Source organism: Camelus bactrianus, chromosome 22 (assembly GCF_048773025.1).
Source record: "Camelus bactrianus isolate YW-2024 breed Bactrian camel chromosome 22, ASM4877302v1, whole genome shotgun sequence".
NCBI lineage: Eukaryota > Metazoa > Chordata > Mammalia > Artiodactyla > Camelidae > Camelus > Camelus bactrianus.
In genome coordinates, this window is record NC_133560.1 from 20,424,395 (window position 1) to 20,442,717 (window position 18,323).

The 18,323-nt window shown below is 54.9% G+C and overlaps 1 protein-coding gene and 1 long non-coding RNA gene across 3 annotated transcripts in view; one reads left to right on the top strand and one right to left on the bottom strand.

Moving 5' to 3' along the window:
- Positions 1-7,779, top strand: LOC141574652 (uncharacterized). Its single transcript, XR_012501605.1, has 2 exons — positions 1-151; positions 7,543-7,779. It is a non-coding gene; the product is annotated as an uncharacterized LOC141574652 (long non-coding RNA).
- The window catches only part of KLHL26 (kelch like family member 26), a 27,340-nt gene continuing 16,743 nt past the window's right edge, over positions 7,727-18,323 (bottom strand). The window contains exons 2-3 of one of the 2 annotated variants that reach the window (XM_010972173.3): positions 12,738-12,920; positions 7,727-10,537 (exon numbers count right to left, since the gene is read on the bottom strand). In XM_010972173.3, the coding sequence (XP_010970475.2) occupies positions 8,956-10,537; positions 12,738-12,920 (1,765 nt within the window). In that variant the 3' untranslated portion in view covers positions 7,727-8,955. The remainder of the gene's footprint in view (positions 10,538-12,737; positions 12,921-18,323) is intronic. The other variant, XM_074350387.1, reaches the window with a different exon arrangement.

Below are 18,323 nucleotides of genomic sequence, written 5' to 3' on the forward strand. Positions count from 1 at the left end.
TGGAGCCTCTTCCTGGCCCGCTGGACAGAGGCCACCTGACTGTTGGGCAAGGTCTGGGGACGGGTTGGGGCACTGGAGCCCCCAAGAGAATCTGCTGGACCCAAACCGTTCCAGGTCACCAGGATGGAGCCAGCACTCACCCCAAGGACAGGTATTCGAGACTGAGCCTGGGTTTGGACTAGTTCAGCTCAGAGACCAATTCAGGGCGTTGCTCATCCATGCATGCATTCATTCATTTACTGAATGTCTGTATGTGCCAAGCACACTGGGGAAAAGGCGTGAGCAAGCAGACGTGTTCCCTGCCCTTATGGAGTGCACAGTCGGGGAGAGGGGGAACATAACCCACCAATAAACGTCCCAAGAACATTTCAGATGGAGGTAAATGTGATATGGCAAATAAAACCAGTAATGGGCCAGGAGGAGAGTGATCTTAGAAAAGGAGGCTCGTATCGCCACCATGATTTGGGGGGTGCGATCAGTCCCCAGCCCCAAATCCTGGTGTCATCCTGAACACCTTTCTTTCCCCATTCCTGTTCCCTATCCAGTTCCTATTCTCTGGGTCCTCAATCTCAGAGAACTGGAACTACAGAGCTTCAGCCTCCTCTCTCTGAATTTCTCCAGTCCAGTCTTGCTCAAGGAAGCCAGCTTTCCCTTGGGGTGCTAAAGGACAGGTCCAGAAATCCCACCCAGACCCAGCAGGGAAAAGGATAGCAGAGTCTCCCCAGTGACGGGGAGGGGGGTGACCTAGGGAAGCAAGAGGGGTTCTGACATCCAGTTGTCCCTCCCCCAAACAGAGGGACCCCAACCACCAATATCAAAAGTTTAGATTCAGGAGGCTCCAGGGATTTCAGGGCATGGGAGTGAGGGGGGCAGAAACCAGGAGGAGCAGCTCTAATCACACAACAAGCACACTTTTTACCAGGACAAGGGATGGCTGGAGGAGACACTGATGGAGATCATAGGGGCATACCAACATTTTCCAAACATGCTTTTATTTACATTTTACAATAGTTTAATGAAATGTCCACATTAAATATATACACATACATAGATTTTTACTTTGGAGTGTCCTGGGCACTGCCACTGCTCTATTTCATCTTTCTTGTTATGATTTTGAGCACTTTCTTGGACTTCTAGCCTTTTTGCCTAGCAAGCATCCACCCCTTATTCTGGGTGTCAACAATCAACTACCCTTCCAACTTTCAGTCCATGATCTGTGGTAGAGGTGGTCTCACTACTCGCTCTCCCCACAAAGTCTCCACTTCAAATTGGAAGACTTGGCCAATCAGCAGAGCCGTGCTCTGACCATCACAATTGGTTACCCAGTTAACCCAATGAGATGCAACTCTGCAATTTTTGTTTGAACTATGGGAAAGCGAAGCACCCTCTTTGCTTGGGTGGCTGATTTGAAGGATAACACAGATTTGCAGTGCCATAGGTCACCTCTTGAAGAAAGGTGTCCCGAGAGTAAACTCACACAGAGGAAAACAGAAACAAAAGGAGACAGATACCTGTGAATTGCTGTATCCAGCCATGCCTGAAGCTAGACATGTCTGCCTTTTCAGTTATATGAACCAATAATTCATTCTCTTTTTCGCTAAAGTTGATTTGAAGTCCATCTTCTCTCCCTAGCACTGAAACTGAAGTTTCTGAGACTCAGGTAAGGGACTCAACATTCTATGTATGTGACTTCTAATTCCTGCCACCATCCTGTGACATTGGAGAGGAAATAGTAACAGGGAGCAGGGATGGGAGTGCCCATAGCAAGTCAAGCGCCAGAGCCAGGACTAGAACTCAGGCCTGACAGCAGAGCTCAGCTTCCTTCTCTGAGATGGGTCTTGTAAGGTTTAAATGAGGTTAACACATGTCAAGTGCCCGTCTCATAATAAGGGCTCGAAAAATGCCGATTACCCTGATCACTTACATATGGCTGCACTAAGCCGGTTTCTGCACAGAAAGATAGAGGAGAAAAGATTTGAGGGGTAGCAGGGGCCACAGCAAGGGGCCATGCCCTCAGGGCAGAGGTGAGAGGCCAGTGCTTACCCTACTCACCCCCATTTACCCCACACCCTGGCGGTAACTTGATCCATCCTAAACCCTGGTGATGAGTCAGAGGAAGCCACAAGCCTGCTTATTGCGCAATGGCCGGACGGTGACCCAAGCCTCCTCCTCCCGCTCCACTGACCCCTAGCCTCGAGGATGGTGAGGCCAAGGTGTCTGGTGACCGAGGCAGAACCCAGCCCTGAGGTTTTCACTTTCTCCCTTCAGCAAAGGCAACTTCTGCCACCCAGCGTGGCCCACGCAGGACTTCTGGAGCAGCCCATAGTCTCTTTGTAAAGCAGGACGGATCTCATGCTCCCTATCACACTTAGGAAAAAATCCACCCTCCTCCCAATGATCCGCAAGGTCCTCACACACCCTGGCCCCTCACTCCAGCCACTCCAGCTTCCTTGGTATTCCCTCTCCAGATCTTTGTATGTGCTATTGCCTCTGCCGGGACTGCTCTCCTCCGAGATCCTTTCATGGCTGGCACCTTCTCATCTTTCAGGCCTCATCTCTGACCTTCCTGAGGGCTCTATCTGAAGTGTACCCTTGGGTATGTGTCCCACGACTCAGGAACTTCCCATTCTCTGAAAGCAGCTGAGCAGAGATCAGAAGCTAACACTGCATTCCCTTCTCAAACATTCTGGGGCTTGAATTTCCTGTGTGATGCAGAAAGGGCACAGACACACCCAATTCCCTACTCTTAAGGCTTGTCCTTTGTTGATGGCTCTGAGCACTTTTGGCCTCATTTTATACTCATCCGTGTTCATTCTGTTTTCCTGGATCCCCAGAGCTAACACAAGACTAGGCAGAGAAGGGGAATTAGGAAGTGTTTGTTGAATGAATCATTTTCTGCCTGGGAAACTCCTATCTACCCCTCAAAACCCAGCTCAAATGTCCCCCACTCCAGAAAGCCATTCCTGACCCCAAAACAGAGCTGTTTCTCACTCTAGACATGTCCTTCTCCAGCAAGCCCTGACCCAAAGGGACTGGGAGTGTCCCATTCTTGAATAACTTCACTTGAGTTAAAGAACACGTCCAAATGTGAGCTAACAGGCAAGTCCTGTAAGCTACTTCTTGCTGCCTCTATGATCCAGTTTTCTCTCCTCTTCTCCATAGCTCTGCCTGGCCCCATTTGTTCTCTGCCAGCTTCCTCATCCACCCTTCCCTTTTCCATGTCCTCCATCCAGCCTTGCTGCATTCTGCCTCAGGGCTTTTGCACAGGCTGTCTCCCTGCCTAAATTGCCCTTTCCCCTGCATCCAGGCCGCGTAGCACCCCTCAACATAAAGCCTCTAAATACATGTTCAGTTAAAACCAAAACTCCTGAGTGTTTCTGCATGGCCCAGCCCTTGCCAATTCTCCAGCTGTGTGACAACAGAAAAGTGACTTAATCTCTCTGAGACTCACTGTCCTACTGCCTTAAATGTGGATAATGGCACTTCTCATAGCAGGCTCTTGGGAAGATTAAATAGATAACGCATGTAAAGCACTTAGCTCAGCGCCTGCCTCCTCGCAAGCACTCAGTAACCGTTAGGGAAACAGAATTCTACCTCGAGATGTTAGTTTTCATGCTTTGCTTTTCTGCACTGCCTTATATGGACTCTTAGTCAATCCAGGGTATCCACATTGCATGGAGGTGAATTCGGGCCATTGGAGCGGGAGGGCAAAAAGGAAAACCATCCAGGGCCTGTCTTTCACTTCCAAACCAGGCCCTCATCAGAATTTCGAAAGGCAAAGCAAGAGCCAGGTTTAATTATGAAGCAAAAGGGAAGGACTCAATGGGAGCCAGAAACACCAGACGTGGAGCTCACTCCTTACAATTCAATAAGAAGAGGTTAGACAAGAACCCAGGCCCCTCAGCCTCCCACCTGGTAGAAGGTGGGATGGGGCAAGACTGCAAAGGAGGCTGGAGTTGAGGGGACAGGGATGGGGGGGGTGGCTCTGGGGCATGGTGGGGCAGGAGCAGAGCCAGCAGTCCAGTTCCCCCTGCCACCTCCTACAACCACCGTGCTGAAGGGACATTGGGGGCAGGCCTTCCAGTGACACTACAGTGGCTGAGACTTGTCTGAGCTCCAGCTGGACTCCTCAAATAGCACCCCCAGCCTGCCCCCTGTCCAATAACCCAGGATACTTACCACCCCAATCTATTCAATAATAAAAGAAGATCGACTCCCCAACCTCTAGGGGGCAGTGGCTGCAGATGAAATACAGCCAGTTTTTCTTTTTGGTGGCCCAGGATCTGAGTCCCCATCCAAGGCTGGGGAGTCCCCATTCATGGGAATTTGGCCCCCGACTGACAACAGAAACTCCAAAGCCAATGGTGTGGTCAATCAAACCATAAGTCTCAGCTCTCCATTCATCTCTTTGTCCTGCCCTTTGCACACTGTGCGTTCTTCCTTCATAAGGTGGAAGACATTTCCCTAGCCCTAATTTTGGGCTTGGCTATGTCATTTGCTTTGGCCAAAGACATATGGGCAGAAGCGACAGCACAAGAATTCTGAATCTGGACCTTGGGAGGCCTCCCATGATTCCCCCTTGTCCTCTGGCACCATCGTCAGAGGAGAACCTAGAAGGGTGCAAGGCAGGTGGAGCTGAGCCTCCTGGCACTCCACACTTACTTGCACTTGGAAACAAAGCTGCCCAGGTGAGGGCAGCCTAGAACAGGCACCCCCTCTACACACAGAGCTGAGTCACAGACACCTGAAAAACATTTATTTTTGCATGCCACTGAGACTTGGGGTTGCTTGTTACGCAGCAGCTGACTAATACACTGACATACTCACTTTCCCTGCTCCTTAGGCAGCTGGAGCATTGGCACAGGACATGGGCTGGGCCAAGAGGATGTTCCCACTTAGGAACAAGTGGTGCAAAGAAATAGGATCAGGACAGGAGCTTCTGGTTTCCAGGGGTGGCTATGGCAGAGTGCCAATGGCAGATGGCTGTGCCAGTTGAGGCATCTGGATTCTGTAGTGGTGGCAGAAGTGACCTCACCAACCAGTTCCCTGGTATAATTTCAGCTGGTCACCATCACCCCCTTGATTTCTACTATTTTCTGAGCCTGATTTTCCAGCCTTCCTGCCACTTCTGTGAGCAATTGAATAGCCTTCCAATGTACGTTTTTACTATTTAAATTGGCCAGCGTGTTTCTGTTGCTTGCAAGTTAAAACCCTGACTTACATAAGGTGGGGAAACCCCAGCATCTGTTACATTTATATTACAATTTTGGAACTGTTTAACAAGAATCAGAATATATGACCACTAGTATCTTGAACAGCACAGACGTGATTTCTCATAAAAACGAGTCTGGAGGTCAGAGGTCCTAGGGTAGGCCTGGTGGCCCTGTGGCTTCAGGATTCTGGGAGGCAGCATCTCTGTGCCTCTCTTAACTTGCTCCTCATGGCCACAAGATGGCTGCAGAAACTCCTGGCATCACGTCCTGGTAGGAAGCAGTAAGGGAGGGAAGGGGGCAATAACGCTGCTGCTATGTCCAGAAACCCCCACCCCAGACCTCCCCTTAAAACGTGCTGGCCAGAACTGGGAAATGCGCCCAGATCGAAAACGACCCCCTACAAAATACATTGCCAAGAATGGCTCAGCCAAATCCTAAATTAACCCCTGAGGCTGGGCACGCTGCTGCTGGCATCCAATCAGAGCTCTTTTGGTGAGGAGGGCGAAATGGCCGCTGGGATGGCAACAAGCATGGTCAGCCACAAGAACTAAGCTGGGGTATTTGTTGTGGTCAGGAGCACGGCTTCATGGGGCTCTTGCCCGTGGGGTCTGTAGGCCAATGATGCCCCCACGGACGCTGGAGTGGATGAGGCTCCGCTCCCACCTCCCCACCCCAGAACCTCTCATTTATGCAACAAACATTCAGGCTGTGCCTCCTGGGATACACGGCCAGGTGCCCCTAATAAAACCCGTGCGTTCAGGCTCCACCATGAGAAGCAAATTCTCTGGGGCCCGTGAGAACAGAGGAGCTGGAGCTGCGTTCTCAGAGATGAAGCCAGGGGCGGGTTTCCAAGCTGGCCAGGTCCGGGGCAGATTCCCACCTCACACAGCTCCCCGGAGGCCCCCTTGGCCCTCGCTCACGGTGAGGCCCCAGAAGTCACACTTGGCTCCCTCTTGCGGGCCTCCATCCCACCATCCCTGGAGATGGTGTTTTCCCACAGCCCAAGCCCAGGTGCGGAGGGAGGCTCCTGCCGGCCGCATCCAGGGCCACGGCGGGGAAGCAGGACATCTGGAAGCAGACAGGCTCTCCACAAGCTCAGTCCCTCCATGCCCAAGCTGCCCTGGGCGAAAGGTGAGAAGAGGTGATAAGGTGACGGGTTTCAGACCCCTTCAGGGTGCTGTGCAGGGGAGGGCCAGGCTGGTCCAGGAGGGTGTGCACGTATGAGCGTGTGTTTAATTGGGTGTGACTGAGCGCCTGTGCACCTTACAAAGCCTATGAGCAAGGCTACCTGGGAGCGTGACCATGCGGGTGTGCGTGTCACGATGCGTGAGTGCAGGTGTGCGTGTGAGCGTCTGCGTGCATGTGTGCACTCATGTTCTGCCTTTCTCTGAAGGACACAAATGTTCACAAAGTGAAGATTCAAGCCAGTTTCTGCTAAATTAAAAACAGCTTTTTCGTGTTTAAAGTTTACAATACGAAAAATAATTTTCCCTTCTTCCGGGGGGGTGGGGTGGGTGAAGAGGGAGGGGCAGGGGGCCCCGAGAACATTCCACGAACCAGCCCAGACAGTTATGCACAACCCGGTTAGATACGGCAGCACCCCCCCACCCCCCGCTCTGCGCCGGCACCCCTGCCAGCTCATTGGGGACAAGATGTTCTGAGGTGTGAGCTGATCTGGGGGGACTTGCAGCTGGCAGAGGCTTCTCACTGCCCCCCTGAAGGGGCCGTGCCTCCAGCAGGGAAGGGTTCTCTTTAGGGGAGCTCAGGTTGGGGGGATGAGAAGGGGCTGGAATTTTCTGGTAAGTCCCCAGTGGCTGCTGCTCTCCTTTCTATGCCCCTGACAGCGTGGGCTCCTTACTGGTTCCCAACCAAGTTCCTACTTCAACACTGCCCCCCACACACACACACACATCCAGCCTCACCCCGAGCCCTGATGGCTGTGAATGGAACACCAGGCCTGCGGGTATGTTTTGAGGGTGATCCCAGAAGCTTGCCCTTTCAGAAGGCTGTCTGAAAACTACATTCTCCACCACCTATTTGCACCCCGGGTCGCAGCGAGGCCTGCCACAGGAGCAGGGGCTGGGGGCAATTCGAGATGCTCTTGGGCCCATATGGAAGCCCAGTGACTTCATGCTTCCTTCAGGACCTGCCCTGCATCTCCCCTATTAAAGCCTCTGGGAAAGGGGGCTCCCCGGCTGCCCAACATCACACAAACGGAGACAAAATCTGCTGGGGACTGGCTGGTGGCAGGGGGCCGGGTCCCCAGTCTCAAGGAGGGAGTCTCTTAAAGGCTGCCTTGCCCAGGCTGGGTTTGCCCTTTGTCTTCCAGGCACCTGGTGGAAGTCCTAGCTGCACTTCCTGCTGTGCCCCACCCTATGCCCCAGAGCCAAAGGCCAGTCCCCTTTCCGGCTCCTCTGCAACTCAAGGTGGGAGATGAGCCCCCAAACGCACAAGGACATGAGGAATCTGCAACCCATCAAGCACCACGAGCTCAGCACTAGGCCCACTCCATCTTTTAACCATAACATTTTTATTAAATAAAAAGAAAATATTAGGAGACGACGTCTGCTAAGGTATGAGGTTAAGTCTTTACATGGCAAGTGGGTCACAGAGACACGACATCAATCGTCCATTAGCAGCAGAGGAGACACTTTAAGTTGCCCCAAGGGTAAAAATCGCATTTATAAGACAGCAGTGCTGGCCTTTTAAAAAAAAAAAAAGAAAAAAGGAACAAGGAAAAAAAGTTTTGAGGTTTAGACACCAAAACAAATGTGGCGGGAGATGCCGCAAAGCCCTTGAAGGGAGAGGCCTCATGGCCCGCCTGACGGCCCACGCCGGGTGGGCACAGACCTGGCAGCATTTCAACCTGACTGAACACAGGGTGAGGGGGGAGCAGAGGGCTGGAAAGAGGGAGAGAATAAAAATCACGGGGCAGGCCTGTGGAATGCAGACGCACTGTGAGACTCTAAAGCAGGCATCCCCCTACATCCACAGGGCAGGGACGGGGCCAGAGTCCCGGCCCCATTCTTGTTAAGGCCCCAGGAGTGACCCAGAGCCCAGTGGAAAGCCTGTTGCCCATAAGGGCCATCTCTGGGAGCCGGCTGTGTTTTTTCCTCCTAAAAGCCAGCAAGCAAACACCCTGAAGGTGCTGGCCCTTCTCGCCCAGCAGCTCGGGCTTCTGGAGAGGAGGAAATGTGCCCTCTGGTCACCCCCAAGCCAGGTACTTCCCAGCCGCCTCTCCTGCTCCTGGAGGTCCACGTGTGACAGAGGTTTGGGGTGCATTTGTTTTTAAAACGACACATGTAACTCATGGGGGTGGGGGAAACTGGGGGGTCAACCATTAATGAGTTCGCATCTGAATGTCACAGACCTCCAGGCAGGGTGGTAGGGGGAGAGAAGCAGGGCAAAGCCACACAATGACACCCCAAAGGAGACCCCGATTCCCCACCGGGTAGTGAGAATGCAATGCTGGGCAGGCGAGGAAACTACCTTGGGTGCGAGTCAGCTGCCATAACACATCAGCCTTGTTGCTGGCAGGCTCCCCCAGAGGGCGTGGAGCCAGGATCTGCTTCAGGAAGGAAGGAGGGACGGGAAGGGGGCCTTATCAACACATTAGGCCCCGCGAGGCCAGCCCCAGGGTGGGGGTAGCGGGGGTGGTTCACAGTTCTCCGCCCGGACATGCACCAAGCCCCTCAAAGAAACCCTGGCATGCGGCCAGGCCAGGGACCTGGGTTCCCAGGAACTACCTCCTGATTCCAGCCCGGGGCAGCAGGACAGGGGCACAGGCGATGCCTGCAAAGGACTCTGGGAAGTGCAGGTCACGCTCCCACTCGTCCGTCTCGGTGTTATACACCTGCACAATGCCTGTCACGTTGTTGAGTCGCCAGTTGTAGCCCCCAACGATGTAGATCTTCCTGTCCAGCAGGCAGCAGCCGGCCTCTGACTGGCCTGCCCGCATGGGGCTCACGCTGGTCCACTGGTCCGCCTCGGGCACGTAGTACTCCACCGCCAGCACGTCGAAGCAACGGTCAACATGGTCCATGCGGCCACCCAGGGCATAGATGCGGCCGCCAGCACCCACCATGGCATGGAGCACTCGGGGCTCACTCATGGGCGCCTTGAACTCCCACTGGTCGGCCTCAGGATCATAGCAGTGCAAGGCCTTCTTGTCCTCCACTGAGATACCATAGCCTCCCGAGATGTAGAGGCGGCCCCCAGCCGAGGCGCCTGCGTGGCCCCATGTGCGGCGCTTCAGCGAGCAGGCATAGCCCCACTCGTTGCGCCGCGGGCAATACCGCTCCACCGAGGCCAGGCTGCCAGCCCGGTTGCGGCCACCCGTGGCATACACCATGCCGCACAGCACGTTCAGCTGGAACTGGATCCGGCTCTCCTGCATGGCCTGCAGGCGCAGCCAGCGGTTCAGGTGGGGGTCATAGCGGTAGCAGGCATCCACAGCACCCTCGCCACTGCGGTACTGCAGGTGCTGGCCCCCCGCCACGTACACAAAGTTGTCCAGCACAGCCACGCACGTGTGGCTGCAGCCGACCTCCATCTCTGTAAGCTCGCGGAAGTGGCGGGCGCCCGGCTCTGGCAGCTGGTACACCTTGCTACTGACGGAGCGGTCGCTGTCGGTGTAGGGCGTGCCGCCGAAGGCAACCAGTGAGGGCACGTCTGAGCGCACAGCTGTGCGCGGAGACTGCATCTCATGCTGCCGGAAGGGTAGCACCTGGTAGTTGAAGGCCTCCAGGAGGTACTGGCGGCACAGCACGTCCTCCACCATGATATCCAGCGTCTGCACGCTATCCACCAGGTCTGATGACCGCATGAGCGGGAAGCGGATGTGGCAGAGCACGTGGCTGGCGCGCAGCCGCCTGGCAGGGTCATGCTGCAGCCAGCGGACAGCCGCGCGGAACAGGTCGATCTCTGCACAGCTCTGCAGCCGGTTGCTCTGCAGGAAGAAGACCAGGCGCTCCAGCGGCAGGTGCAGGAAGTCCTCCTCCTCAGCAATCTGCAGGAAGTGCCGGAAGGTGAAGGTATCCACCGATTCCTTGAGCGAGGCCAGGCTGAAGGTGGTGGCCATGTGGCCGATGTTGAGGCAGGTCTCCACGCTCATGGCGGCCTTGAGGAACTCCTCACACAGCTCCACCACAGGCAGCATCTGCAGGAACACAGCTGCGCCCAGCACGTCCTGCACACAGTCCAGGTCCAGCGTCACCTCGGCACTATAGGCGAAGTCGATGATGTGTTGCAGGCCGCGGGCTGACACGCCCTTCAGCTCGATAACATCCTGGCTTGCCTCCCTCATGCCGCCCGTGAACATGGCCCTGAAGATCAGAAATACAGCATGTGGGCTCGGGGCAGCCAAGGGGTGTTGTGGCTGGCTGAGAACTGCCTGGCCCCAGGATACCACAAGACTGGCATGGCTGGCCAGGGGAAAGCAGGATGGATGCTCATTAAAGACATACCCCCACCCCCCAAAAAATTTTTAATCCACCCCAAGCCATGTATCTTCCTATGAACAGTAACTCCTCACTCTTTCCCTCTACATGGGGCCCTGCCCAGCCCCACCCAGAGGTATGCAGGGCTGGGGCCCAGCTGGCTCGGAGGGCAGGAACCAGGGGCTGCTCGCTGTGGGGCGGGTACGTTTGTGCAGGAAGAGACCAAACTGACTTTGGCTCTGAGGACAGATCTCCAGCCCCATCTTAGCACCCAGCCTGGAAGACCACACCTGAGGCAAGCTCAGGAGACAAGGCAGGGACTCTGAGAACACTATGCACCATGGTTCACAGAGCCTAGCCCCTCACCGGCATGTTCACCGGCTCCACCTTCCTGGGTCTTGGTCACTGTCACACGAGTTGGAGAGGGGTGAGGGGCTCCAGGTCAGAGTACCCATCAGGGGGCTGTACTAGGGTCCCTGCCGTGTCCAGAGGCCTAGGCGGTCAGCGAAGCCCCCTGAGAATGGCCAGAGGAGCACTGGCCCATCGTGAGATCCCCCCCAGCAGCAAGTGACCCCAGTTCTGTCAGCCATACTGTCTTGCTTCTGGAAGCAGTGCTAATGTGAGCACTGGTGAGAGACACAGGCCCTGGGTCATAGCCCCCCACAGCCTTTGAGGGCCCCCCACCAGGAAGTGGGGCAAGAAACCCCTGCTTGGAGTTCTTGGGAGGCTCTAGAAGATGGTGCATGGCAGGCTCCTTTCCTGGGGCAAGCTGGCATTTCATCATAACTGTAACTACCATCAGCGCATGTCTGTGACAGCCGTCCAAGGGAAGAGAACTCCCAACATCGCCCGACGGATGCCCATCCCCTAGTCGCACACCCAGTGGGCCCGGCTCAGGCCCCAGCACAGGGACAGCTGAACTTGGTGCTGCTGTGGGCCCAACAAGTAACAACCGCCCAACCCTCCGCAGCAGCGCTCCACCAGCCCCCCAGACCCCACTTCTTGTCCCCTTGAGTCCCGTCAGCTCATTGAAGGCAGAAGCAATCACGGTGACGGGAGGGAGTGTTGCCTTTTAAGGCCTCTCCGACTGCAGTGCCAGCGCAGAGGAGCCTTTAAAGGGCATTTCTGCTTGGGCCGGCCCGCCCGTCCCCAAATCCAGAATAAAAATAGAAGCGGCGCCCCAGATGGCTTGGCTGCTCCAGCTCCCCAGAATGGCCTCTCTGAGCCCGTGGGGCGGGCAGCCAGGGGGCGCAACAGGCAAGGCACTGGGGATGTGAGGAGCACGCAGCCCAAGGTGGGCGCCCAAGCAAGGGCACTGTGAGCAAGCAGGTGCGGACGCGTCAGCCACCCCCCGACAAACTGGGGCTGAAGAACCACCCCCAGGGCGGCACCCCAGCTCTCTCTGGGGGCAAGAGGGAGCTTGCCAGCTAGTCACTGAGGGAATGAGGGAGACCGTCCCCAGCCTGTGACAGACCTTAGTTGGCGGAGAAGACTGGCCCCTGGCCCTGCTCCATGGGGCCTTTGCTCCCCTGCGCAGCCAGGCACAGGGAAGGAGCTTTAAGGAAAGGGCTTTTGGGACAGACAGATCCATATACCCAGCAAGGCCTCACCCATCACATGGGGCCTTGGACAGAGCCTGGCACACACGATGGCTGCTGACTAGGTGTCTATCCCATCCCTTGGCCTGAGCGCAGGCACCATGAGGGCAGGACTCCTGCCTGTCTTACCTCTGCCAAATCCCTGGGGCCTAGAACAGCACCTGGCGCACGCAGCACCCAGATGTCAAATAAAGACAGAAAATGAAAACCTGATGGAGCCCAGCCACCTCCGCAGGGCAGAAGCTGCTAATCAGATGCCCACCTGTGTCCCCCAGGCATGTTCTGCTTGTCTACTCAATCTGAATAAGTTGCAAACCTGGAAAAACCTGCAGGTTTACTGGACATCTGGCTTCTCTCTAAACCCAAAATGGGCCAACTGTCACATTCCCTCAGAGCCGGAGCTGTCCCTGGCCAGATGCCCTAGCCCTGAGATCTTCCCTCTGAGAAGGGCGGGCACACTCCACCCTGCCCGTGGGGCCCACACTCACCTGAAGTAGTCACTGCAGGCGGCCAGGACTACCTTGTGCGCATGGAAGGTCTCTCGGTTGATGGTGAGCACAACGTCCAGGAGCTGGCCCTGGGCGCGGAGGGTGGCGAGGCCCTGCAGGAGGCTGGTGCTATGGCCAGGGGCCGAGAAGGTGCACTTGAGGGCCCCATTCTTGTCTGCCATGCTGCAGGGAAACAGAGGTGGGCAGGCGGCTCAGAGGCCTCGGGGTTGTCTGGTCTCTTCTGGGGACCCTAGGCAGGCTTTGCAGGGCCCTGAAGCTGCCCCAGGAGGAGACGAAATTGCCAGAACCAGCCCCGGAGAAGTGGAAATAAGACCTAGGTCCCCATGGTGTCTGCCACCTGCCCACTGACTGGCCTTGGCAGTGGATGACCCTCTCCAGCCTTCATATGCCACCTGTGAAATGGGCAGAGGAGTTTCATGCAGGACACACAGAGGTTCCCATGTCTCTTTTCTTTGTATTCATTGAGGTGAGATTCACATAACATTCATCATTTTAAAGTGTACAACTCAGTGGCATAATAAAATCTACTCACGGTGCTGTACAACCATCTATCTAGTTCTAGAACATTTCAGAACTGCAAAAGGAGATCCATATCCATTAATAGTCAGTCACTCCTCACCTCCCCCCAGCCCTGGCAGCCACTAATCAGCTTCCCGTCACTATGGTATCGCCTGTTTTGCACATTTTATATGAATAGGATCATTGAACACTCAACCTTTTGTGTCTGGCTTCTGTCACTCAGCCTGATGTCGTCAAGGTTCTACCATGTCGTAGCCTGAATCCACTTCATTCCTTTTTTATGACTGTGTGATATTCCATTGTGTGGGTGCACCACAATTCCTTTATCTGCTCACCCACTTATGAACCTTTGGGTTGCTTCCAACCATCTCCTTTTTAAACATTTATTTCATCATCTTTCATTCTAAAATGACCTGTGCCTACTGAGTGCTCATTTTGACTCTCTGCATCACCTTACTGGTCCCTGTGCCCCAGCAAACCACCCTCATGAATAACCCCTTCTTCTCTTCCCCACAGAAGGCAGGGTGGGATTAGAAGCCAGTATGGAGGTCCAGTTGGGCCTAAAGGAGGAACTCGAAAGCTGCAGCCTCCCAGGCAGTATTAAGCCCGGGGGGTGGGGATGCCATGGGCCAGCTTCTCACTGCGGGGGAGGGAGCGCCACCTCCAGAAGGTGCTGGCTTTCAAGACCCATCAGGCTGAGTGAAAGAGGCCGGACACAAAAGGCCACACACTGCATGATTCCAGGCACTCTGATATGGCATGGGCCCAGTGTGCCTTTTGGGCCCAGAACCCCAGAGGAGGGTGGCTACACAACCATAAAGTCACCTTGGCTGTTTTCGGAAGAATTTGGCTCTGGCTGTGCTCAGTGGCCACCCAGCCAAGGGGAAACACCTGTTGATCCTACCTTTCAGGGACAGGGACACACTGAGCAGCTTGTCCATGGCTCCATGTCTAGAAGAGGACACAGGAGGATTTGAACCTGGGCCCAGGAAAAAGCACATCACATGGGATCTTCCTGTCACTTCGTGGCCAATGTGAAGAAACCATAAAATCAAGAATAACTGCCTCAAGAAGATGGATTTATTTGTGGGGGCATCTCCCTGGGGGGAATGGGACAAGTGAAACAGATTCCTGCACCTCAAAATGAAGATGCTCAAAGCAAACGTTGTTCTAGGATATAAATAAAGTTTTAAAAAGGCGAAGGGTGGAAACAACCCAAATTTGCATCAATGGATGAATGGATAAACAAAATGTGGTGTATGCACACAATGGAATATTACTCAGTCATAAAAAAGGAATGAAGCTGATTCATGCTACAGTGTGGAAGAACCTTGAAGACATCAGGCTGAGTAAAAGAGGCCAGACACAAAAGGCCACGTGCTGCATGATTCCATTTCTAAGAAATGTCCAGAACAGGCAAATCTATAGGGACAGAAAGCAGATCAGTAGTTACCAGAGACTAGGGGGTGGGGGGTAGGGAGTGACTGCTTGTGGGTACGGGGTTCCCTTTGGGGCGATAAAAATGTCCTGGAACTAGACAGAGATGATGGTTGCACAACATTGCAAAAGCACTAAATGCCACTGAATTGGATACTTCAAATGATGAATTTTATGTTATATGGATTTCACCTCAAAAAACAAAACAACACTCAAGGACATCTGCGCCTCCTCAGGTCCTGCATAAAACCCTGCCATGACCTCCAGGGCCTCAGACTATATCAGGTACTCTGTGGTTCAGCCTCTATCACCCCAACTCACCCCCCTCAGCCCCTCCCCTCAGCCCCTGTCCCCTTGGCTATTTCATCTTGGAAAGCTTTTGTAGAAATTCATCCATAAATGAATAGTTTAGGAGGCCCTAATACATCACTTCATTCTCCAAACATAATAGGAGGGGACAGTGCCCATCAGCCCATCAGGCCCCCATGGGGTCAAGAATCTTCCCAAGACCCTCGCAGCCCACACCCTACCCCACCCCAGGCAAAGGCCATCCTCTGCCGCACTCTGCTTTCTCCCCATGGTCTCCGGCTCTCTGGAACTTGCTTTCCCATTCCTGGGACTGACGCCTGCCCACAAATGAGGGCCAGGAATGTGGGAACTGGTCTTTCCAAGAAAGCAGGAGGGGAAAGAAGGCTCCTCGGCTCCCACTGCCCACCAGCTCCCAAAACACTATTGGGGGTAAAAGAGCTGATGCTGAGCACAAGGCACACAGTCGGGACTAACGCAAGGTCCCTGACTTGCATGGGCCGCCCACCTCAGCAGCCCTTCTGGAGAGTCTCCGGAAAGGGGACAAACCGACCAATGCGCAGAGCGGCTGCGGGGTTCCGGGCGTTGACCACAGGTCTGCCAGGTGCTCAGAGTCCCAAAGATAAGGGGACAAGATGGGGGGACAAGGGACATGGCCTGGGAGTGGACCTGGTACAGGGGACAGGATATGGAGGGAGGATAAAGGACATGGCAAGGGAGGGCCTGATGCAGGAGACAGGGGACATGGCGGGAGACACCACCCATGTATGTGGAAAACCTTCTGTCCCTGGGAGGCAGGAAGATATGTGATTCAGAGCCCAGGGCCATGGTCACCTGGGCTGGTGATGCTGAGGTGCCACTGGTGCCGGCAGTCAGATCCGGGATTTGTCTGGGAGATTGGGTGTGCAGACCGTGGAAGGAGGGAAGGAAGAGGGCCCAGGAGGACCCCGAGCCTCTAGCTTGGCCCAGTCACCTCTCCCATCAGGTGGAGGGCACACCCACCTCACACGCCCCCTCCTCTCCTCCTCTCAGCCAGTGCTGCTGCCCACCCATCCTGAATGGCCACTGCTGGGACCCGAGCCTCTGCTCTTTCAGTTTCCCAAGAACCCCAATGGACCCATGTTCTGAAGATTACAAAGACAGTGTCATTGGTTCACAGACCCTCAGAACTCAAAGAGCCTCCAATTGTACCTACCCTCTGGCCAGGGATGTCCTCGGCTATATAGGCACTGCCAGGGACAGGGTCTTGCAGTGTCCTCTCACCAATACCCTCTGACGGGCCTCTGGACCACCTGAGCCAAAGCCGTGTCCCACCTGAGCGTCTAAGGACCCTTGATGGCTCAGGTCCAACCCCCCTCCCCCACTCTCCTCACAGGCTTTTTTGTCAGCCCCTTGTCCCTTTCCCATCAGTGGGAGGACACAGCACAAATGAGACAGAGTAGCCCTGCCCTCACCAGGTGCACGGTCCAGGGAATAGGGACCCAAAGTGGTCAAATCATCCAGAATCAGCTTCATATTAGAGCTGTATCCCAGGGGGAGCAGATGGGGCTGGGAGTACAGAGGTGCAGAGGCTAGAAAATGGGGGTGTCTCCGGGTTCTCTTCCCAGCTCTGCCACCCCCGAGGTTAGACAGGGACACCAAGCCTCTCCCACAGAATGGAGGGCTGGGCTGCATCCTGTGTGTTGGCTGGCCCTGGGAAGCAGACCCCATTACTACGCAGAGCCACCTCTCCCCTATGCCCCACCCCGGCCTGGGGCCAGAAGCTCCACCTTCTCCGTGCAGCACAGCAGCCAGGGAGTCAGGGACAGCTGGTGTGACCCCTCAGAACCTCCCTCCCAGGGCTAAGGATGGAAGAGGTGTGTCTCAAATCAGGGACTGTGTTACAATGCAGATGCAGATACAGATGCAGACATCGTCGGTCTGCGTAGCCATGGGGAGGGCAACGCTGCTCTCTGCAGATCCCACTCAGCATAGTGGTGGCTGCAGGCTGTGAGAAGATGACACACGTACAGCAACAGCTTGCCACTTTCAACACTAGGATCCCCTAAAATCATCCAAACCTGCAGCCTGGCCCTGAGTAGAGTGTCTGGAGGGTTGGGCCAGGACCCAAAGCCTGGGAGATGCACCTTGGTGAGACCCACTCCAGAAAGCCTGCCTGGGCTGCACCATGGATGGCCCTTACCGCCACAGGCTCTAGAATCTGGTGTCACCCCTGCCCTGCTATGTGCCAGCTGTGTGACTCTGGCATGTTCCCTGGTCCTCTGGGTCTTCATTTTTTTAGCTATCAAATCGGGCAGGAAAGAGCACAGATGTCACAGAGCTGCCGTGAGACTTCCTGACCCCCATCCCCTCCTAGCCCCCATCACAAATGAGGGGCCACTGACCACCTACTTTCTCCAGCTGCACTTTGGGCTGGCAATGCCCCATGGGGGACTGCATCCTGCCACCACCCATATAAGCCACCTGCATGCCTTTGCATGGGGCCAAGTGCTTGGGAACTTGAAGCTTGGAACCACCCACAGAGTGCTGGCACATGACAGGTGCCAAGTTAGCCTGGTTGGCCTCTCTGTGGACACCTCGCCTCACAGATTTTGTACACTCCCCAACCCCAGCCTTTGCCATTTTGCTTTTAGCTGGCCTCGTTTTTCTCTTAGAAGCACCTCAGAGATTGTGAGGCTGGGAGAGAGGACTTCCTGGGCTTCCTCTGAGCCCTGGGGACTGGTGTGAATGTGCATGTTTTCACCTGAAGAAAGACCTCACACCAGAGGCAACTTCATCCTGGGGCTGCTTGATCCCTGGATATATATTCCCTGTGGTCCTCCATATATAAAGAGCACCAAGAAATCAATACAAAGCCACTAACCCCACCAAAAGCTCCATAAATGACATGAGCAGATAGTTCATAGGAAAGGAAGCCCAGCTGGCTGGAGAGACCTAAGAGTCAGCCTCACCCACAATAAGGGAAGTGTGCTCGCCAAAGGACAGACTTCACCCCTCAGGTGGGCAGAATCATCAGGCCATCTGGCAGCAGATGCTCGTGACCACACCCAGCAGGAGTGGGAAGTGGGACAACCCCCAGGAAGGCAGTTTGGCAGACCTAGCAAAATTCTAAAGGCTCACATCCTCGACCGAGCAAGCCAACTTTGGGGATTTATCTGAGAAATTCTCGCACGTGCAAGTTGAGAGATGTGTGAGGATACTCATCAAATACCATTTCTGGGCACTGAAGATGGGAGATGAACTAAAGGCCCTTTAAGGGGAGACAAATGGCTGCTCTTCAGCTGAGCACAGAGGCCATGCACA